General features: G+C 44.7%; 1 protein-coding gene across 1 annotated transcript in view; it reads left to right on the top strand.

The window, feature by feature from the left end:
* The first annotated feature begins 3,101 nt into the window (after positions 1-3,101).
* LOC118390041 (angiomotin-like) overlaps positions 3,102-27,682 on the top strand; it is a 51,601-nt gene continuing 27,020 nt past the window's right edge. The window contains 6 exon segments of the mRNA XM_035780190.2: positions 3,102-3,302; positions 6,389-6,600; positions 7,188-7,256; positions 8,685-9,322; positions 9,325-9,692; positions 22,726-23,317. Of these exon segments, the coding sequence (XP_035636083.2) occupies positions 8,747-9,322; positions 9,325-9,692; positions 22,726-23,317 (1,536 nt within the window). The 5' untranslated portion in view covers positions 3,102-3,302; positions 6,389-6,600; positions 7,188-7,256; positions 8,685-8,746.

Below are 27,682 nucleotides of genomic sequence, written 5' to 3'. Positions count from 1 at the left end.
CTCTGCTTGCATGGCAGTCCAGTCAGGCTAAATCAAATGCTAGAAGTATTTGAAAGAGTTCAAATAGTATTTGAACCCATGTCTGCCTCTGGCTCTATTCCTGGTATGAATAGACACTAAATCATCTTAATCTAACCTACTGCCCTTATTCATGGTTCCCCTGGGGAAAACATAGTGTGTATGTGGTGTATTTAGTGGTGGGTGATGGGTTCTCAGGACCCCGTAAGTAACCTGTAGTGTCACCCTCCAGGGAAAATGTGTGTGTGTGTCCGTGGTGGGGTATGTGTGTCCGGGGTGGAGTGTATTATGTTCTCCCAGGACCCCTGTGTGTGTATAAGCAAAAATGTATGCGTGTGTGTGTGTGGTGCTCTCAGGACCCAGTGTGTATATCCTGCAGTATGTCTCCTGAGGGGAAAAGGGTCTGAACGTCAACCTTAATGTCCGGGGATGTTAGTCAGGGGCCGTCTCCTGTCTGTCGGTCTGTCGGTCTGTCGGTCTGTCTGTCTGTCTGTCTGTCTGTCTGTCTGTCTGTCTGTCTGTCTGTCTGTCTGTCTGTCTGTCTGTCTGTCTGTCTGTCTCTGTCTGTCTCTGTCTCTCTGTCTCTGTCTGTCTCTCTGTCTCTGTCTGTCTCTCTGTCTCTCTGTCTGTCTCTGTCTGTCTGTCTCTGTCTCTGTTCTCTCGTTCTCTCGTTCTCTTTCTCTACCCATCTATCCCACTCTTAATGTCTTGTTCTTCCTTGCTTTCCTGTGGAAGTCCCCCCTCTCTGCTGTTAACCCCACTCTGGTGTTTTAGAAGAATAAACAGGCTGTGTGCAGGGGCGCTGGGAAACTTGCACATGGAAGGCAAATATTTACATAAGACAGTGCAACCTCTGGCGCCATTAAAAATATGAAAGAGCAGCTCATAATAAATATAGCTAGCTACTACTGTATATCATCGTATCTCAAAGCTCCCGGTTAATTGCTGGCTGAAGCTGGGAGCAGAGTTTGAAACAGTCTCTCTACACAGATCTGGCATCAGGCTAAAGGCTGAAGGCCTCACTCACTCAGATGAGAGAAAGGTAACTGCCAAAATAATGGAAAACTGAGTAAACGAGGGATACACTGAACAAAAATACAAATGCAACATGTAAAGTGTTGGTCCCATGTTTCATGAGCTGAAATGAAAGATCCCAGAAATGTTCCATACGCTCAAATTGAGTGTAAAACTGAGTTTACACCGCTGTTAGTATTTCTCCTTTGCCAAGATAATCTATCCATCTGAAAGGTGTGGCAAATCAAGAAGCTGATTAAACAGCATAATCATTACGCAGGTGCACCTTGTGCTGGGGACAATAAAAGGCCACTAAAATGTGCAGTTTTGTCACACAACACAATGCTACAGATGTCTCAAGTTTTGAGGGAGCATGCAATTGGCATGCTGACTGCAGGAATGTCCACCAGAGCTGTTACTAGAGAATTAAATGTTAATTTCTCTACCAAAAGCCGCCTCCAACGTCATTTTAGAGAATTTGGTATTACATCCAACCGGGCCTCACAGCCACAGACCATGTGTATGGCTGTTTGCTGATGTCAACAGTTTACCCCATAGTGGCGGTGGGGTTATGGCATGGACAGTCATAAGCTATGGACAATGAACACAATTGCATTTTATCGATGACAATTTGAATGCACAGAGATGAGATCCTGAGGCCCATTGTCGTGCCATTCATCCACCACTATTACTTCATGTTTCAGCATGAATGCACGGCCTCATGTCGCAAGGATCTGTACACAGTTCCTGGAAGCTGAAAATATCACAGTTCTTCCATGGCCTGCATACTCATCAGACGTCACCCTTTGAGCATGTTTGGGATGCTCTGAATCGACGTGTACGACAGCGCGTTCCAGTTCCTGCCAATATCCAGCAACTTTGCACAGCCATTGAAGAGGAGTGGGACAACATTCCACAGTCCACAATCAACAACCTACAACCTGATCAACTCTATGTGAAGGAGATGTCGTGCTGCATGAAGCAAATGGTGGTCACACCAGATACTGACTGGTTTTCTGATCCTCACCCCCTACCTTTTTTTAATGTATCTGTGACCAACAAATGCATATCTGTATTCATGTGAAATCCATAGATTAGGTTCTAATGAATGTATTTCAATTGACTGATTTATATGAACTGTAACTCAGTAGAACATTTGAAATTGTTGCATGTTGCGTTTATAATTCTGTTCAGTATATATTGAAGGCAGGTGCTTCTACACAGGTGTGGTTCCTGAGTTAATTAAGCAATTAACATCCCATCATGCTTAGGGTCATGTATAAAAATGCTGGGCAGGCCATTATTTTGGCCTTTATTTAGGCTGCCATGACTATGCCCCCATAGGATGACAACGCCCCCATTCAAATGTCATCAGTGGTCACGGAATGGTTTGATGAGCATGAAAACGATGTAACCATATGACATGGACAACACTTATGCGATATTCTGGATCAGCACCAGAGACATCTTTTTCCACCACCATCAGCAAAACACCAAATTCTGGAATTTCTCGTGGAAGAATGGTGTCGTGTCGCTCCAATAGAGTTCCAGACACTTGTAGAATCTATGCCAAGGTGCATTGAAGCTGTTCTGGCTCGTGGTGCCCAACGCCCTATTAAGACACTTTATGTTGGTGTTCCTTTTATTTTGGCAGTTACCTGTATGTTTCACTGAGGTGACACTGGTCATAAACCTTTACCACTGAGAACATGGCTGGCTACCAATGAATGATGCCATTTTAATTAAATGGATCTCTCAGAGAGAGGGAGGGAGTTCTGTTGTCTTGCTATATTACGTTCTCTTTCTCTCTTACACTCAAATCCACTCACTCTCTTTTTCTCTCTCTTTCACACTCAAACTCTATTTGTCTGTCTGTCTCCCTCCCTCTCTCTCTTCCCTCTCCCTTTATGGTTTTTGTAGAGAGACTGACTAACTCCAGGACAGCTTTCCCATCCCTTCCAACTTTGTGGGCCTGCCTGCCCATGACTCACTGATCTAAGACCAGCGGAAACCTGAACCTGTGTGCGCAGGCCCTCTCTAAAGAGGAAGTGTGTGGTGAAGCAGCAGGTGGCTGGGCGGGCTAATGGTAAACGGTGTAAAGGAGCAGTTACGCCAGCGCTCAGGTATGAGGGTGTGACGAGATCCTGGAGGGCCTACAGATTCACCTGTCCTCCCGATCGCAGCCCCACCTGCTGGAACGAGGGGGAGGGAGGGAAGGAGGAGGAGAGAGAGAGAGAGAGGTGTGCCGTGGTAGCTCTTGCAGAACGAAGGTACAAGCTGAGAGCAGTGTTAACTGCTTTACTGAGCTGCTCTGTGGGAAAATTGGATTGAACAAAGCAGGCTGGATCTCTTGGCATTGTTTTGGTTCTGTGGAATATCTCATGATATTTCATTGTAGCCTACTGCTCCCTTGGTATGTGATCCTTTTTAATACTTTGTGTGAAGTTGCAGTTGAGATACATCATGGCAGTGGTATTTCAAACTAGGTGGATGGATGTGAGCAATGAAATTGAATGTTATTGCTCAAATCCTGATAGTGGAATTTCAAACCGTGTGAGTGTTGAGGTGAATGTCATAGCTGCGCTCTGTAGGTACTGCTGAGACCCAGGCTAGCTCAGGTATGCTGGCTGACATAACCCACATACCCACACAAGCATGCACACACACATACACACACACAGGTATCCCTGTAAGTTGTCCCAGTGGCTTTGACCTCTATCTGAGGAGCAACCGGAATGCACTGTGGCCAGCTCTGGCTACAGAATAAACTGTTTATTTGAAACAGTCAAGGAACTTACAATTTGAGCATCAGCAAATGGGGGGAGACGGGTGAGGAGGGGAGGGAGTATGACGGGACCATCTGGAAGTCATTTTTCAAAGGGGAGGGTGATTAGTCCTTGTTGTGATACTGATTGTCTTACTCATACTGACCTATTAAGAGTGTGATTGTGTGTCTACATTTGTTTTCACATGAATGTACAGTACCAGTCAAAAAGTTTGGACTCTCCTACTCATTCAATGTTTTTTCTTTACTTTTACTATTTTCTACAATGTAGAATAATAGTGACGACATCAAAACTATGAAATAACACATGAAATCATGTAGTAACCAAAAAAGTGTTAAACAAATCAAAATATATTTGAGATTCTTCAAAATAGCCACCCTTTGTCTTGATGATAACTTTCACACTCTTGGCATTCTCTCAACCAGCTTCATGAGATAGTCATTTGGATTGCTTTTCAATTAACAAGTGTGCCTTGTTAAAAGTTCATTTGTGGAATTTCTTTCCTTCTTAATGCGTTTGAGCCAATCAGTTGTGTTGTGACAAGGTAGGGGTGGTATACAGAAGATAGATCTTTTTGGTAAAAGACCAAGTCCATATTATGGCAAGAACATCTTAAATAAGCAAAGATAAATGAAATGTCATAGAACTTTGAAAGTTTCTTCAAAGTGCAGTTGCAAAAACCATCAAGCGCTATGATGAAACTGGCTCTCATGAGGACCGCCACAGGAAAGGAAGGCCCAGAGTTACCTCTGCTGCAGAGGATAAGTTCATTAGAGTTACCAGCCTCAGAAATTGCAGCCTAAAGAAATGCTTCACAGATTTCAAGTAACAGACACATCTCAACATTAACTGTTCAGAGACCTTCATGGTTGAATTGCTGCTAAGAAACCACTAGGAAAGGACACCAATAAGAAGAAGAGACTTTCTTGGGCCAAGAAACACGAGCAATGGACATTAGACAGGTGGAAATTTGTCCTTTGGACTGATGACTCCAAAATTGAGATTTTTATTTCCAACCGCTGTATATTTGTGAGATGCAGAGTAGGTGAACGGATGATCACTGTATGTGTGGTTCCCACTGAAAAGCATGGAGGAGGAGGTGTGATGGTGTGGGGGTGCTTTGCTGGTGACACTGTCTGTGATTTATTTAGAGTTTAAGGCACACTTAACCATCATGGCTACCACAGCATTCTGCAGTGATACGCAATCCCATCTGGTTTGTGCTTAGTGGGACTATCATTTGTTTTTCAACGGGACAATGACCCAACACACCTCCAGGCTGTGTAAGGGCTATTTAACCAAGAAGGAGAGTGATGGAATGCTGCATCAGATGACCTGGCCTCCACAACCCCCCAACTTTAACCCAATTGAGATGGTTTGGGGTGAGTTGAACTGCAGTGAAGGAAAAGCAGCCAACAAGTGCTCAGCATATGTGGGACCTCATTCAAGACTGTGGGAAAAGCATTCCAGGTGTAGCTGGTTGAGAGAATGCAAAGCTATCATCAAGACAAAGGGTGGCTACTATGAAGAATCTAAAATATATTTTGATTTGTTTCACACTTTTTTGGTTACTACATCATTTCATATGTGTTATTTCAGTTCTGATGTTTTCACTATTATTCAACAGAAACAAACTTGAATGAGTTGGTGTGTCCAAACTTGACTGGTACTGTATGTGTTTTTGCAAATGTATGTACTGTATGTGTCTTTGTGGGGGAGGGGGGGGGGTGGGGTGGGGTGGGGTGGGGGGTTGAGAATCCAAAGCTTGCTCTCGCTGTGTTAGAGGAAGGGTGGTGTGCGTGTCGGTGTGTGCGTGTATGTGTGCATGTGTGTGCGCTGTATGGCTACCGAGTCAGTCAAACATCAACAGAAATGGATTCTACTATCCCCGGGATTTCACCCACTTCCAAACGTCTTTTGACAGAGAGTGAAGAACATTTAATCTGACATTCTCTTTCAATGTTGTTGTTCCAAGCACTTGAACTCTTGTTTTAGCTGTAACTGCTTCTCTGTGGCTGAGTCTGCCGACTCCAAACTGGGTTTCACAATAACACCAATGTTCGGTAACGTCGCCAGGAAAGATTGTGTCCAGAAAATCACCTCTGGTTCACACAGAGATGGGAGTTGTCTTGTTTTGTCAAGAGCAGCTCAGCTCTCCATTCTCTCTCTGTTCTGATTGAACCCTGCACATCCTCACATCCTGTGTTTGATTCCAGCGAAAGGCTGACCCACACACACACACACACACACACACACACACACACAGGTGCGTGTGCACACACACACTGAAAACACACACACACAATCACAACACTGAACACACACACCCCTACTTCCCATAACCTGCCCAGACATTCACACAGCTGTATGTTGCAAGGCTCACTCTGGCCCTCGGTCTCTGCTCAGAGCCGAACCAGAAGAGGAAAAGACTTCACTGAAAGTGTCCCCTATTTTACATTCCCAAAATCCCCGCCCCTCCTCTTCCCCTGTGCGGCTCCTGCGGCCGTGCATACCGGACCCCACCCCCATTGTTAAGGTTGGTTGGTTGAGAGTGGCTCTTCCTGTTGCAGAGTGGCTGGGGCTAAGCGACGTGGACCAGCGCCTCTATGTGTTGGAGCAGCTGGAGGAACTGGTGACGCTACAGGACCAGGAGGAGACCCCCACCGGACCCCCTGGAGACACCCATCTCGAAACCTGCCCCCCCCCCAACAGCGGCAGCACCATGAGCAGCAGAGCCTAGTCAGAGCGGTGCCGGAGGAGTGCGGTGAGAGCAACCACACAGGTAGGTGACCAGGGGGAGGGAGTCGGATACGTCTAGGGAGATATAGAAGGGAAGGGAAAGGAGATGCCTAGTCAGTTGTGCAACTGAATGCATTCAACTGAAATGTGTCTTCCGCATTTAGATTGCAGGGGTTATGAAATCACAGAGGTGGGGGGTAGAGGAAAAGTTATTGAGCAGATTTTAAACAAGCCAGTACAGTATGACTGAGTTTTGATTTCAAGCAACCTAACATTTCTGCTGGCACAGTAGTAGTTTTACCACTTATTGAATTTGATTGAATAGAAGTAGACGATTCTGAATGCCAATGTCATTTCATAATGTAGCATTTGTACAGAGTAGAGACTACTATGTGAAACGCCTGCTCGGGGTCCAGTGTGCTGCCTGCCTGTCAGATTCCCTGCTTTCTCTGTGTGGCTGGCAGGCAGGCAGCAGCCTTTAAACAACCCATAAGTCACTGTGTCTCGCCTAGACAAAACAATTCCCTCTGTCATACCAGTGGATCCTCCATTTGTCTCCACATTTATTTTCAGTTTTTTGTTTTGTTTCTGTTCCATCCTCCATTTGTCCATTGTCCTTGTTGGTACTAGTTGGTTCTGAAGAGGGGGAGTCAGAAAGGAGAAGATTTGGGGGAAGAGCGGCAGGAAATAGCAGTCGAAGTATGTCGGGGAGAGTATACTACCATTGTGACATTCATTTTTTCTCTCTCTTTTCCTTCTTCGACTTGGAAGAGAACCCTGCGTGCGGATGACCCCAAAGCTGACTTTTTTATATATATTTATTTACCACAGATGTTTCGGAAAAAAGCTTCATCCTCCTTGAGAATGAGAAGAATATCAGAAAGCAATAGATGTAATAATTTCACCTTCTTCATTACTTTGTAGATGGTGCCTCTTTATCTTTAACCACCATTTCTCTTTAATGGCATTCAAGGTTGTCAGTGGAAACCACTCCATAGAACCCAGTTTGAAATCCCACCCCCAAAACATTGAGGAAGTCAGTTTCAAAAGAACTCCTAAACCTAGTGAAGCCCTTTAAGCGTAACACTTGCTTGTGGCTTTTTATTGGATGTAGTTAAAGTATAAATTTACACTCTCTGGAAATGAGTGTGTTTGATTTAGACCTGCAGGCATGTTAGCTAATTCACGGCTAACATGCCCTGGGTGGTTTCTACTTTGACTTTGTATGTTTTTACTAAAACACATGTGCCTTCCCCTACTGTATGATTGTCATATGTCTACCAATCACATGTCTAGCTTGGGATAAAAGAGTTTTGATTTTTGAATCAATCATTTTGCAAATTATCTGCCGGGTAATGATAAAAATAGTTGGGTGTGTAAAAATGGTCATGATTAATTTCGCCGATAGTAGTGCACACTGCATGTTGACAGTAATAATCAGATGTTCTCTCCTGTCCTGCACAAGGGGAGTGGGGTTACAGTATACACACCTGGGTGGTCCTAAACGCTCTGACTCTGGGATTAAGTACCATGTAATCGGTTCGTTTGGGTGACCAATTTGGCCTGACTATAAATCAGTATTTCTGCTGACGATGGTGTCATATTTGTAGTTTGGCTCCAAAAAGCCTTAGAAACCGGCACTTGTAAGCACCAGATTTGGCCTTTAAAACCGATAATAACCCCTCCAATGCTACCCAGCTGTCACAGTGTTAAGAGTTTTGGTTTGATATGCTTTTTTCTGGTTTGGTCTGAACTACCTCTTGAGTAGTTGCAGGAGGGGTTCACGTCTTCTTTACGTTTCTCAGAGCATAGTGGTGGTTCAGTCCCTTTGTCATTGTTTTCATCTCCATTATGTGTTTCACCTTAACATCACTCATGTCTAGTGTTCAGTATGCTCAGCTATGACTCTCATGATGAGTGTTAGGGGTCGTTGGTAAAGGGCTTGTGTGTTCTCTGACTTTGTCTCCTCTATTCCCCCCCACATTTCTCCCTTCTTTTCCCCCTCTCCATCTCTCCCCACCCTGTTTTCACCCTCTCTCCATCTCAACCCCTCTCTTCAATCCTTTCTCCACTCATCCCCCTCCTCACCTCACCCACCCTTCTTTGTCCCACCCTACCCTCTCCCAGGGAACATCGATCGCGGGCGCAGCTCATCTTTCCATGAGGTGCGTGGTCTTCGGGAAACTGAAATGAGGCCGGTGGCCGACGAAACGTCCAGCAACGGCAGCAACAACACCGTCCTGCAGCGACTCCTACAGGAGCAGATGCGCTATGGTGAGGGACGCAACTACCAGCTGGCCATGCAGCAACAGCAGCAACATCAACAGCAGCAGCAGAGGCAGCAGCAGGAGGGTGGGGTGAGCGGGGGCTACCCAGGCCATGGAGGGCCCAACGATGAACGGCACGACTCTATGGTGCCCCACATCGCCCGGCAGGAGCCTCAGGGACAGGAGCTGCAGGCAGACAGTGGCGTGGAGAAGCTGGGCTCCCGCGGCGGGGGTAGTAGTGGAGGAGGAGGAATGAGTGGTGGTGGGGGAGGGAGCAGCCAGGGTCCCAACTCCGAGGACTTACCCACCTACGAGGAGGCCAAGGTGCAGTCGCAGTATTTCCGGGGCCACCCGCACCACCAGCAACATCAACAACACCAACATCAACAACAACAACAGTTGCCTCCGTCAGTGGGCGCTGCGTTTTACGTGACAGCTGCAACCAACAACGGCAAGGTGCGTACGGAGGGGCGTCCAACGGTGCAGCGGCTGAGCACCGGGGGAAAGTGCATCAGGACGACGGACTCAAGGACCTGAAGCAGGGTCACGTACGTTCCCTCTCCGAGCGCCTCATGCAGCTCTCGTTGGCCACCAGCGGGGTGAAGGCCCACGCCCCCATCACCAGTGCCCCCCTTTCCCCCCAGCTTCCCCCTCCAGGTCCCCCGGGGGATTACTACAAGCCCTCAGCACAGCATCGGGGCCCCCCACCTGACTACCCCTTCAAGAACACGGGCTCCCCTTCCAAACAGCAGCCGCAGCATCAGGAGCAAGGAGGGCACTATTACCAGGAGCATCGGCCCAGGGACCAGGGCAGGAACGAGGTGCCACACGTCCGCTACCAGCCTCCACCAGAGTACGGCTCCTTCAGGTGAGTAAGATGGACACACTTCACTCCGTACTGACTCACTGTGTGTCTAACTGTCCGAGTGAACATCCTGTCTGTCTGAGCTGTATCACTGTTACTATCGTATCAAACTTTAATTTCATGTTGTTGATGTGGCTACCAGAATATAGTTAAAGAAATCTGATCCCGTTGTCTTGTTCAGTTGAATCACGCACACCTGACTCAGTTGAGAAACACACACACTCCCCCACCATGGCCCTAGAGAGACAGACTGCCCCTTGTCTGCTGGCTAAGGAATGTCTATTTACTGCATTTATTTAAAGTCTCTGCTTCAACAATTCGTATACCTGCTGCGTCTTGAGTAGGATTGGATGGTATCCAGATTTACATACCTTCATACCGTGCCTATGCAATTCTGGGATATACAGTATTACTGGCAGTGCACACAAGGGGCAAAAAAAATTTTCTAACGTCAAAAAAGTTTTTATAAAACGTCAGTTACCAGAATGCTAAAGAAATGCTAACAAGTACTAAGGAATTCCCATAGTGAATGCTAGGTAAATGCTAATGATCAAATGCAAACATTAACTACTAAAGCTTATTACAAAATTGTGACATTTTTGTTTTGGTGTTCTGTTTTTTTTCCGTCTATACGAACAAAAAAAATCTTGAGGCAAGCCGAAGTTCGGTTGCCGAAGTCTACGGCCCTTCGTCTATGTTTGGTCAACAGTAGAGATTCTTCAATTAAGTGTTTTGTTATTCAATGATAGACAACTAGTTTTCATACACATTTTCACTTGATATATTGCACCAAACATCTTAGTTAACATTAGCAAGTTAGCAAAACACAGCTGGCGAGAATTTATTTGGCAAATCTTACATAGTTAATTGAATAAGATATATAGCTGGCAAAAATTTGCAGTGATTTTCTTGTAACTTCGTCACCTTACTTAGTGTCTTCAGAAAGTATTCATACCCCTTATTCCACATTTTGCTGTGTTACAGCCTGAATTCAAAATGGTAGAAAAATATATATAATCGTCCATCTACACACATTACCCCATAATGACATCACATTACCCCATAATGACATCACAATACCCCATAATAACAAAGTGGAAACATGTTTTTAGAAATGTTTGCTGATTTATTTAAGATGAAATACAGAAATATCCAATTTACACCTGTTTGTTATTACACTCCAAATTGTGTTCAAGTGCATCCAATTTCCTTTGATCATCCTTGAGATGTCACAATAACTTAATTGGAGCCCACCTGTGGCCAAGTCAATTGTTTGGACATGATTTAAAAAGAAACACACTTTGTCTGTATAAGGTCGCACAGTTGACAGTGCATGTCAGAGCAGAAACTATACCATATAGAGAGAATTGTGATGAGAATTTAAACATGTTTTCACTTTGTCGTTATTGTGTGTAGATTGATAAGGCATTTTTTCTATTGAATCCATTTTGAAATTAGACTAACACAACAAAATGTGGAATAAGTGAAGAGGTATGAATACTTTCTGAAGACACTGTAAATTGCGCTGCAGGAGTGACTCACCTCACAAAGCATCTGTTTTGCTCGTTGTGCTTTTTTGTAAATAAACACACGTGACTTACTAAAACTGCTGTATGAGAAACTAGTACCAGTATGCATCATAATGAAAAATTACGCAATCTGCTTCATCTATTACTTAGTGCACAAGTTGACTGCAGGTATTTACTTAAAAAGTACAAATAATCACATTTAGAAAACAAGAACTATATTGACGTTATTGGAAAATTACACAGAGGGTATTTCAAAACACCCCGGGATACGGTATATACAGTATACTGCCCAACTCTAGTCTTGAGTATTTTGGGATGAATTAACATGATTGAGACCTTCTCTTTAACATTCCTAGGGGTGATTTAGGCTTTTACCCTTGAACTCTGTGACTTTCAGTCATAATCGGGGTCATTGCCTACACACACAGTGCTGGAGGGCTACCTACCTGTCCTTCATATATCATCCTGCCTGCCTGCCTGCCTGCCTGCCTGCCTGCCTGCCTGCCTGCCTGCCTGCCTGCCTGCCTGCCTGCCTGCCTGCCTACCTACCTACCTACCTACCTACCTACCTACCTACCTACCTACCTACCTGTCTGCATACATACCTGTCTGCATACATACCTACCTACCTACCTGTCTGCATACATACCTACCTACCTACCTGTCTGCATACCTACCTACATGCCTTTGTACCTACCTACCTACCTACCTGCCTGCCTGCCTGCCTACCTACCTACCTACCTACCTGTCTGCATACCTGCCTGCCTGCCTGCCTACCTACCTACCTACCTGTCTGCATACCTGCCTGCCTGCCTGCCTGCCTACCCACCCACCTACCCACCCACCCACCCACCCACCCACCCACCCACCCACCCACCTGTCCACCCACCCACCCACCCACCTGTCCACCCACCCACCCACCCACCTGTCCACCCACCCACCCACCTACCCACCTACCTACCTACCTACCTACCTACCTACCTACCTACCTACCTACCTACCTACCTACCTACCTACATACTTACCTATCTGTTGGACCACCTACCTACATGCCTTGCTCCCTACCTACCTAACTACCTACCTGTCTGCCTACCTACTGTCTGCCTAACTATCTGTCTGCCTACCTGTCTACCTACCTACTGTCTGCCTAACTACCTGTCTGCCTACCTGTCTACCTACCTACAGTGAGGGGAAAAAGTATTTGATCCCCTGGTGATTTTGTTAGTTTGCCCACAAAGAAATCATTGGTCTATATATAATTTTAATTGGTAGGTTTATTTGAACAGTGAGAAACAGAATACAACAAAAAAATCAAGAAAAACGCATGTCAAAAATGTTATAAATTGATTTGCATTTTAATGAGGGGAAATAAGTATTTGACCCTTCTGCAAAACATGACTTAGTACTTGGTGGCAAAACCCTTGGCAATCACAGAGGTCAGACATTTCTTGTAGTTGGCCACCAGGTTTGCACACATCACAGGAGGGATTTTGTCCCACTCCTCTTTGCAGATCTTCTCCAAGTCATTAAGGTTTCACGGCTGACGTTTGGCAACTTGAACTTTCAGCTCCTTCCACAGATTTTCTATGGGATTAAGGTCTGGAGACTGGCTAGGCCACTCCAGGACCTTAATGGGCTTCTTCTTGAGCCACTCTTTTGTTGCCTTGGCCGTGTGTTTTGGGTCATTGTCATGCTGGAATACCCATCCACAACCCATTTTCAATGCCCTGGCTGAGGGAAGGAGGTTCTCACCCAGGATTTGACGGTACATGGCCCCGTCCATTGTCCCTTTGATGTGGTGAAGTTGTCCTGTCCCCTTGGCAGAAAAACACCCCCAAAGCATAATGTTTCCACCTCCATGTTTGACATTGGGGGTGGTGTTCTTGGGGTCATAGGCAGCACTAAAAAAATAAGAATTTGTTCTTAACTGACTTGCCTAGTTAAATAAAGGTTTAAAAAATAAATAAAAAATCCCCCTCCAAACATGGCGAGTTGAGTTGATGCCAAAGAGCTCCATTTTGGTCTCATCTGACCACAACACTTTCACCCAGTTGTCCTCTGAATCATTCAGATGTTCATTGGCAAACTTCAGACGGGCATGTACAGTGGGGAGAACAAGTATTTGATACACTGCCGATTTTGCAGGTTTTCCTACTTACAAAGCATGTAGAGGTCTGAAATAATTATCATAGGTACACTTTAACTGTGAGAGACTGAATCTAAAACAAAAATCCATAAAATCACATTGTATGATTTGTAAGTAATTCATTTGCATTTTATTGCATGACATAAGTATTTGACACATCAGAAAAGCAGAACTTGGGGGGGGGGGATCACGTGACCCTTGAACGATATGGCCGCATGAACTAAGAGCTCCGCACAAGTAGTTTCCAATTCCTAATAATACCTCCACTCCAAGTTCAAACTCATTTAGCTTTAGTAAAAAAAAAGTAATGGCGGCTACAAAAGGTGACACGACAGGTGACATTTTTACCCGGACTCGAGCATTAGCGACGGAAAAAGCCTCCAAGAAGAAGCTAGCTTCAGAAAAAGCCAGCGCCATTAGCCAGGAGCAAGAGGCACAGCGAATGCCAACCTCGCACTCTGTCGAAGACATCCTTTCTGAGTTGAGATCCCAACGTACAGAACTAAACACTAAATTAGATGCCATTAACTCTCAGCTCAGTGCGATAGGGGGCAAGGTGACAATCCTGGAAAACGCTTTGCCTGACATCAATAACAAGATAACCATATCCATGGAAAACTTATTGACAGATGCCATGGAGACAATATCATATGCTAAAAAGAAAATAGAGCATCTGGAAGAGAAAACAGAGGACCTGGAAAACAGGGGGCGAAGGAATAATTATGTTCTATTCAATCTGGGCGAAAAAGAAGAAGGAAACATGTCACTGATCCGCTACCTGCAAGACAAACTTCCCGAGTGGCTCCACCTGTCCACCGACAGGCCCATAGAACTCGAGAGAGCTCACCGAGCACTGAGGCCCCCACCAGCAGCCAGACAACCACCGCGCCCAATTACCATACGTTTCCTGAGATTCACCGACAAGGAACGAGTCCTACAAGCAGCGAAAAACAACACCATCACAGTGGGAAACGCCAAACTCGCTTTACACCAGGACCTGTCAGCTGGAATACGCCGAAAGCACCGAGAGTTTGACGAATGTGAAGAAATACCCAATTGACTGAGGCATCTTCAGGGGATTCAAATACCCAAACGAGCTCAGGATTCTTCACCAAGGAGCCTTGCGACACTTCAAAATTCCCGAAGAGGCAAAACGTTTTTTGAAAAACAATCCTGGTCAATGAGAAACGGACCAATGACTAAATGCGATTAATGCTATTACTAAAGGAGGTAAGACAACATATAGCCGATATCCAAAGACCCACCCGCTAAATGTCATTATAGCCGTCCAATTTATATTTATTTTCCTTTAGCTGACAGGGATGGGCTCTATAGCCTAACCAAGGCCTACTAATGTTTCAGCCTACATTTATTTCCCTGTTTTTTTGTTGCTATTATTACTTGTGGTTCCCTATGTCCCTTGGGGAGGTAGATGTAGGCTGGGCTATTGATTTTATTTTTCTCCCTCTTTTAGTGTGGTCTGGATGGGGGCTACTGTGTCATTTACTCAATGCGGGGTGGAGAGGATGAGGCATTTCTTTGGTGGGGAGAGGGAGACGTTGTGCTTTGCTAACTGTTCCCGTTTTTTTGTTTTTTTCGGAACACAGAATTGAGACTGAGCGGGGGGGTAATAGATCCAACGGGATGTGTCGAGTTGTTTGGGAACTCGGCTGGGGTGTTCAGAGATTATTATTTTATGTACACCATTTATTTTCCTTTTATGTGACTGCAGCTGTAACTACTATCCACTTTTACCCAGCGATAATATATATATATATATATATATATATATATATATATATATATAAAAATATATGCCATTTAGCAGACGCTTTTATCCAAAGCGACTTACAGTCATGTGTGCATACATTCTACGTATGGGTGGTCCCGGGAATCGAACCCACTACCCTGGCGTTACAAGCGCCATGCTCTACCAACTGAGCGATGACTTGCACTAAAGTTCGATTACTGTTCGATGACGATGACTAGTACCTTAAATCTATTGACATGGAACTGCCATGGTCTAGGTCATGCAATAAAACGGAAAAAAATACTATGTGCTCTAAAAAAGGAAAAAGCAGACATCGCGCTATTACAAGAGACACACCTCTGTGATGCTGAACATGCCAAACTCCGCTTGGGTGGGACAGGTGTATTTCTCATCTTTCAAATCAAACAGTAGAGGCACAGCCATACTTAGCCATAAAAATGTTCCATTCATAATTTACAAAAACATATCTGATCCGGAGGGGAGATTTATTTTGATAACTGGGTCACTATATGGTCAACCAATTACTATCTTAAACATATACGCCCCTAACACAGATACTCCTGCCTTCGTGTCAAAAATGATAACCCTGTTCAATGAGCATTGTGTTTCCTTTGGCGTGGTGGCCGGAGATTTTAATTGTACCCTTAACCCAACCCTAGACAAATCATCTCAAGTCCCCACCACAAATCCTAGATCTGCAAAGATGTTGAACTCTCTTACTAAAGAGATGGGACTGATATCTGGAGAGAGAATAATAGCTCATCTATGGACTATACATACTACTCTAATGTCCATAACACCTACTCCCGTATAGATTACATTTTTATCCCAAAGAGTTTCATAAATTCAGCCACTTGTACAATCGGACCCATAGCACTTTCAGATCACGCCTTTGTCCACCTCCGCTTTGACCTCTGCAAAAACATCCCGAGGTCAAAGAGCTGGAACTTTAACACCTCCATGCTATCAAATGACGAGTTCCATACATTGGTAACTACATGAATAGACAACTACACACAAGACAATAAAGATTCATCTGTTTCTCCGGCCACAATGTGGGGTGCTGCTAAAGCCACACTAAGAGGTCAACTAATTGCATATGCTTCCTCTAAGAAAAAAGCAATGGAAGCACACAGGCTAAATCTTGAGAGGGAGCTGGAATGCTGTGAAAAAATACATAAACATTCCCCAGACAGCACCTCCTGGAGTCATCTTAAAGCAGCCAAAGACAAACTGAATTTGGACTACACTCGGGAGATAAAAAAAAGAAGTTTTCTTTACTAAACAGAAATACCATGAGTATAGCAATAGGCCCAGTAGATTGCTTGCTTACCAATTAAAAAAGGAGCAGTCAGAGCGTACAATCATGGCTATCCGAACAGCAGAGGACGAGGTCACATATGACCCAAAAAATATACATTTAACTTTTCATGATTTTTACTGCAAACTATATACCTCTGAGAGAAAACACACGGAGGCAGAACTCCACTCTTTCCTAGAGGGAATCTCGCTACCTAAACTATCAGAGACCGACCAAGAAGATCTCAACTCCCCCTTCACTCCTGAGGAGGTCCTGGAGGCAATTACCTCCATGCCACCTAATAAGTCCCCAGGCCCAGATGGATACCCCAGAGAGTTCGACAAAGCTTTTTGGCCCCAGCTCATCCCTATCTTCATGCCAATGCTGGAGGATTTTTGCAAAAACGGAGTTCTCCCAGAATCAATGCACACAACTCGCATTACAGTGTTGCTAAAAAAGGACAAGGACCCCCCATCCTGCTCGTCCTTCCGGCCCATAAGCTTGTTGGATTTCGACTATAAAATAATTACCAAATTGCTCGCCAAAAGACTAAACACTCTTCTTCCCAAAATAATAAAAGCGGACCAAACTGGATTTATTAGAGACAGATACTCTTCTGATAACATTCGCTGTCTTTTTGATATTATTGATCAAGTAAACGCACAGAAGACCCCTGTCCTGCTGGCTTCACTGGATGCTGAGAAGGCGTTTGACAGGATGGGGTGGAGCTTTCTGTTTTCAGTCTTAGAAAAGTTCAATATGGGCCCAAATTTTATTAAATGGATCAAATCACTATACTCTCATCCAAATGCCATGGTGACTACTAATGGACTGAACTCTGACAGATTCCCTCTGGAATGGGGCACAAGACAAGGGTGCTCGCTGTCCCCCCTACTCTACTTGTTGGGAGCAGAGCCTCTGGCAGAGCTGATAAGGAGCAATCCAAGTATTATGGGTGTTTCTGCAGGCGGCCTGCAGCACAAGATTTCGCTTCACGCGGATGATGTCTTGCTCTACATATCCAACCCTGAGAAATCCCTCCCTCTCATTTTAGGCGCAATTGCTCAGTATGGCAAGTTTTCAGGTTATAAGATCAATTTGAACAAATCCACTGTCTGCCCTCTCAATATTACACTCACCAGCTCTATGAAGACACTATGACCTTTCCAATGGAAAACACAGGGGTTTCAATACGTTGGGATCTTCATAACACCAGATCTGAATTGCCTTTTCAAGGAAAATTATCTTCCACTCCTGGATCGAACCAAGAACGATCTCCAAACCTGGATCTCCCTCCCAATTAGCTTAGTAGGAAGAATTAATGTCATCCGTATGAACGTCCTCCCTAGACTAAACTACTTATTTCAGTTGCTCCCATGCTATCTCCCAGTTGCCTTTTTCAAAACAACTAACCAAAGCATCACCAAATGTATATGGGGCAATCAAAAACCCAGGATCAAGTTTTCCACTCTATCGAAACCTGAATCTAAGGGTGGTCTTGCCCTTCCCTTCAATTGTACTACTGGTCTGCCCAAATCTGCAACATGCTAACATGGATCACAAACAGACAAGAGTCAACGTGGATTCAGATAGAAGCCCAATCCTGTGGTTCATTGCCCTTAAGCTCAATTATATTCATTAATAATTTTAGTGAAGTGGGCAACATAGCCAAAACCTTTATGATTTACAGCACCCTACTAGCGTGGAGAGACTGTAAGAAATACCTGGGCATTTCCTCCCAAATATGTTCTCACTCGCCTATAGTAGGCAACCCAGACTTGCCAAAAGCCCTGAAGGATGCCAACTTTAATCTTTGGCATACTCTAGGAATCAGGACCTTTTCAGACCTATTTCATCAGAAAACCACTACACTGAAATCCTTTCAAGAGCTCTGCAGGGAATTTGATGTGCCAAGATCCCATTTAAAAAAAATATATCTTCAAATTAGACATGTAATTTCCTCATTTACCTCCAAGAGGAGGTTTAGAACTCAGCTGAATGAAGTTGAAACCCTTCTTGTCACAGCACAATCCATTAAAGGCTAAATATATTACATCAAAAGACTCCTTTCTGAGAAAGGAGGCTCCTCCTTTACTCCTTTGAAAATAATTTGGGGAAAGGACCTTGGTCTGACTATCAGTGATGAGTTATAGGCTGAGGTTTGCAACAGGGTATACTGCACCTCTACTAATGTAAAAATGAAAGAATCTAATTACACATTTTTGTACACATTTTATTATACTCCTTTGAGACTCCATAGAATGAAAACAGATATGTCTCCTAACTGTAAAAGATGTACCTCTGAAAGTGGGAACCTATATTGCATGTATTTTGGAGCTGTAGAGAGATTGCCAGATTCTGTTCTTGATTCTAACAGAGAAAATTTGCTTATGACTATTACATACTTTGCTAAGAAATGTATTCTTCTATTGTGGGCCTCTAATACCCTTCCTAAATTTAAAATGTGGATTGACCAGATTGTTGACTTTCTTCCTCTTGAAAAGCTCACTTATGACCTCCACAAGAGACAGCCCAAGTTTGATCGACTCTGGTCTCCAATATTCAATGATATTTCAAACTGGACAGAGTGAACGGGGTGACTAGGGAAATGTGCAGATACATGTTGTGTAAGGTGCTGTAAAACCAAAAAACGAATTATTGGCTCGTCGTCTCAGCGAAGGCTAGAAATAGCTAATAAGAACCTTGATAGTGCTGCTGCAAGTGTTATATATGTTGTTTTTTGAGTGCGTGTATGTATGTATGTATGTATGTGTGTGTGTGTGTATATATATATATATATGTATATACATGTGTATATATGTATATACATGTGTATATATATATATATGTATATATATGTATATACATGTATATATATGTATATACATGTGTATATATATATATATATGTATATATATGTATATACATGTGTATATATGTATATATGTATATGTGTATATGTATATATGTATATATATATGTATATATATATGTGTGTATATATATATGTATATGTGTGTATATCTATGTATATATATATATATATATATATATATATGTATATATGTGTATATATACACACAGATATACACAGATATATATATATATGTGTATATGTATGTATACACATATATATATATATATATATATATGTGTATATGTATGTATACACATATGTATATATATATGTATATATATATACATACATATACACATATATATCTGTGTATATATGTGTGTGTGTATATATATATATATATATATATATATATATATATATATATATGCACCAAGGAAAAAAATAAAAAATAATATTTTAATCTTTTATTTTAATTGTATTTTTTTCAAATGTATTATTATTATATTTTGTAACTTTTTTATGTTCTTTTTTTTAAGCCTGTCACATCTGTGAATGTGGAATGTGTTTTGTTGGTTGATTGAAAAACAAGAAAACTTAATAAAACTTTAAATTGGAAAAAAAAAGAAAAGCAGAACGTAATATATGGTACAGAAACCTTTTTGCAATTACAGAGATCATACGTTTACTGTAGTTTCTGACCAGGTTTGCACACACTGCAGCAGGGATTTTGGCCCACTACTCCATACAGACCTTCTCCAGATCCTTCAGGTTTCAGGGCTGTTGCTGGGCAATACGGACTTTCAGCTCCCTCCAAAGATTTTCTATTGGGTTCAGGTCTGGAGACTGGCTAGGCCACTCCAGGACCTTGAGAAGCTTCTTACGGAGCCACTCCTTAGTTGCCCTGGCTGTGTGTTTCGGGTCGTTGTCATGCTGGAAGACCCAGCCACGACCCATCTTCAATGCTCTTACTGAGGGAAGGAGGTTGTTGGCCAAGATCTCGCGATACATGGCCCCATCCATCCTCCCCTCAATACGGTGCAGTCGTCCTGTCCCCTTTGCAGAAAATCATCCCCAAAGAATGATGTTTCCACCTCCATGCTTCACGGTTGGGATGGTGTTCTTGGGGTTGTACTCATCCTTCTTCTTCCTCCAAACACGGCGAGTGGAGTTTAGACCAAATAGCTCTATTTTTGTCTCATCAGACCACATGACCTTCTCCCATTCCTCCTCTGGATCATCCAGATGGTCATTGGCAAATTTCAGACGGGCCTGGACATGCGCTGGCTTGAGCAGGGGGACCTTGCATGCTCTGCAGGATTTTAATCCATGACGGCCTTTTGTGATACTAATGGTTTTCTTTGAGATTGTGGTCCCAGCTCTCTTCAGGTCATTGACCAGGTCCTGCCGTATAGTTCTGGGCTGATCCCTCACCTTCCTCATGATCATTGATGCCCCACGAGGTGAGATCTTGCATGGAGCCCCAGACCGAGGGTGATTGACCTTCATCTTGAACTTCTTCCATTTTCTAATAATTGCGCCAACAGTTGTTGCCTTCTCACCAAGCTGCTTGCCTATTGTCCTGTAGCCCATCCCAGCCTTGTGCAGGTCTACAATTTTATCCCTGATGTCCTTACACCCTGTCTGGTCTCGGCCATTGTGGAGAGGTTGGAGTCTGTTTGATTGAGTGTGTGGACAGGTGTCTTTTATACAGGTAACGAGTTCAAACAGGTGCAGTTAATAAAGGTAATGAGTGGAGAACAGGAGGGCTTCTTAAAAAAACTAACAGGTCTGTGAGAGCCAGAATTCTTACTGGTTGGTAGGTGATCAAATTCTTATGTCATGCAATAAAATGCAAATGAATTACTTAAAAATCATACAATGTGATTTTCTAGATTTTTGTTTTAGATTCCGTCTCTCACAGTTGAAGTGTACCTATGATAATAATTACAGACCTCTACATGCTTTGTAAGTAGGAAACACTGCCGATTTTGCAGGTTATCAAATATTTGTTCTCCCCACTGTATATGTGCTTTCTTGAGCAGGGGGACCTTGCTGGCGCTGCAGGATTTCAGTCCTTCACGGCGTAGTGTGTTACCCATTGTTTTCTTGGAGACTATGGTCCCAGCTGCCTTGAGATCATTGACAAGATCCTCCCGTGTAGTTCTGGGCTGATTCCTCACAGTTCTCATGATCATTGCAACTCCACGAGGTGAGATCTTGCATGGAGCCCCAGGCTGAGGAAGATTGACAGTTCTTTTGTGCTTCTTCCATTTGCGATTAATCGCACCAACTGTTGTCACCTTCTCACCAAGCTGCTTGGCGATGGTCTTGTTGCCCATTCCAGCCTTGTGTAGGTCTACAATCTTGTCACTGACATTCTTGGAGAGCTCTTTGGTCTTGGCCATGGTGGAGAGTTTGGAATCTGATTGATTGATTTCTTTTGTGGATAGGTGTCTTTTATACAGGTAACAAGCTGAGATTAGGAGAACTCCCTTTAAGAGAGAGAGGGGGTCAAATACTTATTTCCCTCTTAAAATACAAATCGATTTATAACATTTTTGACATGCTTCTCTCACTGTTCAAAACACCTACCATTAAAATTATAGACTGATCATTTCTTTGTCAGTGGGCAAACCTACAAAATCAGCAGGGGATCAACAAATGTTTTTCCTCACTGTACCTGTCTACCCACCTGCCTGCCTCTCTACCTGCCGGTCTGCCTGCCTGCCTGCCTCTCTACCTGCCTACCTCCCTGCTTCTCTACCTGCCTACCTCCGTGCCAGCCTGATTGCCTGTCTTCTTGCCTTCCTACTTGACTGTCTGTTGAGGTGAGCAGGTTTATTGATTAGCTGGAAGGCTGAGGAGTAAGGCATGTCTCCAACACCTGTTGGTTCTCACACACAGAGAGAGAGAGAGACACACACAGAAAGAGAGAGAGACACACAGAGATAGAAACAGAGCCAGAGCCAGTTGTCTGGATAGAAGCGATAGAGATCCTGTTCTGCCTGTTTTCCCTCCTCCTTGCTTATTCGTTTACCTCAAGTAAATCACTGGCAAACAGAGATGAGTACCGCAGAATTTTTATCATCAGCTAAAACCTGTGGCGACATGATTGTTCGCACTCTGATGACGTCCCTTATAGACACAGGAATGTTTTCTTATTTCCAAAGTGGTTCACAATTGTTTTTTTTGTCAGTTGGAAAAAACCCAGACTTGTTGGTGTATGGCAGGTGAATCACCATAGTAAATGGATAGTATCATTGTATATGTTTTGCCTGGTGATATGTTTTGTTGTATACTAAAACAAGCACTAAGATAGTATCATCATTTCTATCTATGGACTGTTGGAGACCCACATAAAGTCATACGGTAAACCAACTGACATTCCCTTCTTCATATTAACCTCTCTGATTGGCTGTCGTGTCCACAGATCCAATAAGGAGAGCTCGGTCCACTCCCAGAGATCTGTCCATCACCACAGCCCCACCTCCTCTGTCACCTCTGTGGGCTCTCTGTCCCGAGCCCAGTCCTCCACCCTCAATAGTCTGCACAGTGCCTCTCACCCATCCCACACACCCCCCCACCCCCAAGGGGATCCCTACGCCTCCATGGGCCCCCGAAGCCCCCAGGGCCCTGGATCACACCAGGGAGACCTGTACTGCCCTGGGGCCATTCACCCTCCACTTCAGAGGGGCCACGGCTTCCCACACGACCCATACGGCTCCACCTCCAGGATGCACCACCACCAGCAGCAGCACCACCAATTTCAACAACAGCAGCAGCAACAACAACAGCAGCAGCAGCAACAACAACAGCAGCAGCAACAACAACAACTCCAGCACCAACAGTACCACTCCCAGTCATCCCAGGGCCACCCTCCCCAGCACTACCCTCACCCCCAGGGAGACCCCTTTACCATGTTGGCACGCGCCCAGCAGATGGTGGACATGCTGTCAGAAGAGAACAGGCTGCTCAAGCAGGAGATGGTGGTGTGCTCTGATAAGGTCAACAAGCTGCAGAAGGTAAAAAGTTGATTGTTTACACATTTAAAATGTGAGGCAGGGTCACCAGGGTTGTGTAGGTTACTTTCTATATATAATCTGTTACAGTTAATTGTTACCTGTCCACAATTGTAATCAGTAACATAGCTTTTGGGTTACCCAAACTCTGTAACGTAATCTGAATACTTTCAGTTACTTTTAGATTATTTTCCCCTTAAGATGCACAGGTTAATAGCTGGCACAGCCACAAAGTCATAAAATCTGATTGAACAACATCTATTGCAGAATAAGTCAATGTTAGAGTTTACATAGCTGGCCATAAATGGATGTTGCATTTTACTTTATGTGTTGGTTATGTAGGCTTCTTCTAACCCATTGCTTTCTACTTCAGATAATTTACATTTAAGTCATTTAGCAGACGCTCTTATCCAGAGCGACTTACAAATTGGTGCATTCACCTTATGACATTGAGTGGAACAGCCACTTTACAATAGTGCATCTAAATCTTTTAAGGGGAGGGGGTGAGAAGGATTACTTTATCCTATCCTAGGTATTCCTTAAAGAGGTGGGGTTTCAGGTGTCTCCGGAAGGTGGTGATTGACTCCGCTGTCCTGGCGTCGTGAGGGAGTTTGTTCCACCATTGGGGGGCCAGAGCAGCGAACAGTTTTGACTGGGCTGAGCGGGAACTGTACTTCCTCAGTGGTAGGGAGGCGAGCAGGCCAGAGGTGGATGAACGCAGTGCCCTTGTTTGGGTGTAGGGCCTGATCAGAGCCTGGAGGTACTGAGGTGCCGTTCCCCTCACAGCTCCGTAGGCAAGCACCATGGTCTTGTAGCGGATGCGAGCTTCAACTGGAAGCCAGTGGAGAGAGCGGAGGAGCGGGGTGACGTGAGAGAACTTGGGAAGGTTGAACACCAGACGGGCTGCGGCGTTCTGGATGAGTTGTAGGGGTTTAATGGCACAGGCAGGGAGCCCAGCCAACAGCGAGTTGCAGTAATCCAGACGGGAGATGACAAGTGCCTGGATTAGGACCGCTTCCTGTGTGAGGCAGGGTCGTACTCTGCGGATGTTGTAGAGCATGAACCTACAGGAACGGGCCACCGCCTTGATGTTAGTTGAGAACGACAGGGTGTTGTCCAGGATCACGCCAAGGTTCTTAGCGCTCTGGGAGGAGGACACAATGGAGTTGTCAACCGTGATGGCGAGATCCCCGGGAGGAAGAGCAGCTCCGTCTTGCCGAGGTTCAGTTTGAGGTGGTGATCCGTCATCCACACTGATATGTCTGCCAGACATGCAGAGATGCGATTCGCCACCTGGTCATCAGAAGGGGGAAAGGAGAAGATTAATTGTGTGTCGTCTGCATAGCAATGATAGGAGAGACCATGTGAGGTTATGACAGAGCCAAGTGACTTGGTGTATAGCGAGAATAGGAGAGGGCCTAGAACAGAGCCCTGGGGGACACCAGTGGTGAGAGTGCGTGGTGAGGAGACAGATTCTCGCCACGCCACCTGGTAGGAGCGACCTGTCAGGTAGGACGCAATCCAAGCGTGGGCCGCGCCGGAGATGCACAACTCGGAGAGGGTGGAGAGGAGGATCTGATGGTTCACAGTATCGAAGGCAGCCGATAGGTCTAGAAGGATGAGAGCAGAGGAGAGAGAGTTAGCTTTAGCAGTGCGGAGCGCCTCCGTGATACAGAGAAGAGCAGTCTCAGTTGAATGACTAGTCTTGAAACCTGACTGATTTGGATCAAGAAGGTCATTCTGAGAGAGATAGCGGGAGAGCTGGCCAAGGACGGCACGTTCAAGAGTTTTGGAGAGAAAAGAAAGAAGGGATACTGGTCTGTAGTTGTTGACATCGGAGGGATCGATTGTAGGTTTTTTCAGAAGGGGTGCAACTCTCGCTCTCTTGAAGACGGAAGGGACGTAGCCAGCGGTCAGGGATGAGTTGATGAGCGAGGTGAGGTAAGGGAGAAGGTCTCCGGAAATGGTCTGGAGAAGAGAGGAGGGGATAGGGTCAAGCGGGCAGGTTGTTGGGCGGCCGGCCGTCACAAGACGCGAGATTTCATCTGGAGAGAGAGGGGAGAAAGAGGTCAGAGCACAGGGTAGGGCAGTGTGAGCAGAACCAGCGGTGTCGTTTGACTTAGCAAACGAGAATCGGATGTCGTCGACCTTCTTTTCAAAATGGTTGACGAAGTCATCTGCAGAGAGGGAGGAGGGGGGGGGAGAAGGTGGCAAAGAGCTTCCTAGGGTTAGAGGCAGATGCTTGGAATTTAGAGTGGTAGAAAGTGGCTTTAGCAGCAGAGACAGAGGAGGAAAATGTAGAGAGGAGGGAGTGAAAGGATGCCAGGTCCGCAGGGAGGCGAGTTTTCCTCCATTTCCGCTCGGCTGCCCGGAGCCCTGTTCTGTGAGCTCGCAATGAGTCGTCGAGCCAATAATAATACGATTAGGCTATATAAATTAATTTAATACCCCTTGATCTTCAAGAATAGGACTTGGAAATATAGATTAGCCAAATTGTTATACCTGAGCATAACCCCAAAACTAAGGACTAATTAGCCTAGGATTTTGTTGTTATGGAGGACTGATTGGAGCTCATAAATGCTGCTCTCAGAATGTCATGTTTTGAACACTACTGAAAAGTGCTATTTGGATGTGAAAAACTATACTAAACAAAAATATAAATGCAACATATAAAGGGTTAGTCCTGTTTCATGAGCTGAAATAAAAGATCCCAGAAATGTTCCAAATGCACAAAAAGATTATTTCGGTCAAATTTTGTGCACACATGTTTACATCCCTGTTAGTGAGCCTTTCTCCTTTGTCAAGATAATCCATCCACCTGACATGTGTGGAATATCAATCAGTTGATTAAACAGCATGATCATTACACAGGTGCACAATAAAATACCACTCTAAAATGTGCTGTTTTGTCACACAACACAATGCCACAGATCACATCAAATCAAATGTATTTATATAGCCCTTCGTACATCAGCTGATATCTCAAAGTGCTGTACAGAAACCTAGCCTAAAACCCCAAACAGCAAGCAATGCAGGTGTAGAAGCACGGTGGCTAAGAAAAACTTAGGAAGAAACCTAGAGAGGAACCAGGCTATGTGGGGTGGCCAGTCCTCTTCTGGCTGTGCCAGGTGGAGATTATAACAGAACATGGCCAAGATGTTTAAATGTTCAGAAATGACCAGCATGGTCATATAATAATAAGGCAGAACAGTTGAAACTGGAGCAGCAGCACGGCCAGGTGGACTGGGGACAGCAAGGAGTCATCATGTCAGGTAGTCCTGAGGCATGGTCCTAGGGCTCAGGTCCTCCGAGAGAGAGAAAGAAAGAGAGAAAGAGAGAATTAGAGAGAGCACACTTAAATTCACACAGGACACCGAATAGGACAGGAGAAGTACTCCAGATATAACAAACTGACCCTAGCCCCCTGACACAAACTGCTGCAGCATAAATACTGGAGGCTGAGACAGGAGGGGTCAGGAGACACTGTGTGTCACGGTTTTCTAATGGTGAAGGAGAGTCGGACCAAACTGCAGCGCGTATATTGTGATCCATGTTTATTTACACAACGTAACACGAATCCAAAACACAAACTCTACAAAACAATAAACGTAGTGAAAACCGAAACAGCCTTAACTGGTGCAAACTAACACAGACTAAGGACATCAAGACACTCAGGACAATCACCCACAACACAACCAGAGAATATGGCTGCCTAAATATGGCTCCCAATCAGAGACAACGATAAACACCTGCCTCTAATTGAGAACCACTTCAGACAGCCATAGACTCTCCTAGAACACCCCACTAAGCTACAATCCCACTAAGCTACACACCACATACAAAAACCCATGTCACACCCTGGCCTGACCAAATACATAAAGAAAAACACAAAATACTTCGACCAGGGCGTGACACTGTGGCCCCACCCGAGGACACCCCCGGACAGGGCCAAACAGGAAGGATTTAACCCCACCCACTTTGCCAAAGCACAGCCCCCACACCACTAGAGGGATATCGTCAACCACCAACTTACCATCCTGAGACAAGGCTGAGTATAGCCCACAAAGATCTCTGCCACGGCACAACCCAAGGGGGGGGCACCAACCCAGACAGGATGATCACATCAGTGACTCAACCCACTCAGGTGACGCACCCCTTCCAGGGACGGCATGAGAGAGCCCCAGTAAGCCAGTGACTCAGCCCCTGTAATAGGGTTAGAGGCAGAGAATCCCAGTGGAAAGAGGGGAACCGGCCAGGCAGAGACAGCAAGGGCGGTTCGTTGCTCCAGAGCCTTTCCGTTCACCTTCCCACTCCTGGGCCAGACTACACTCAATCATATGACCCACTGAAGAGATGAGTCTTCAGTAA

Source organism: Oncorhynchus keta, chromosome 11 (genome assembly GCF_023373465.1).
Source record: "Oncorhynchus keta strain PuntledgeMale-10-30-2019 chromosome 11, Oket_V2, whole genome shotgun sequence".
NCBI lineage: Eukaryota > Metazoa > Chordata > Actinopteri > Salmoniformes > Salmonidae > Oncorhynchus > Oncorhynchus keta.
The sequence above is the reverse complement of the archived record's forward strand: the minus strand, read 5'-3'. Positions and strand labels throughout refer to the sequence as shown.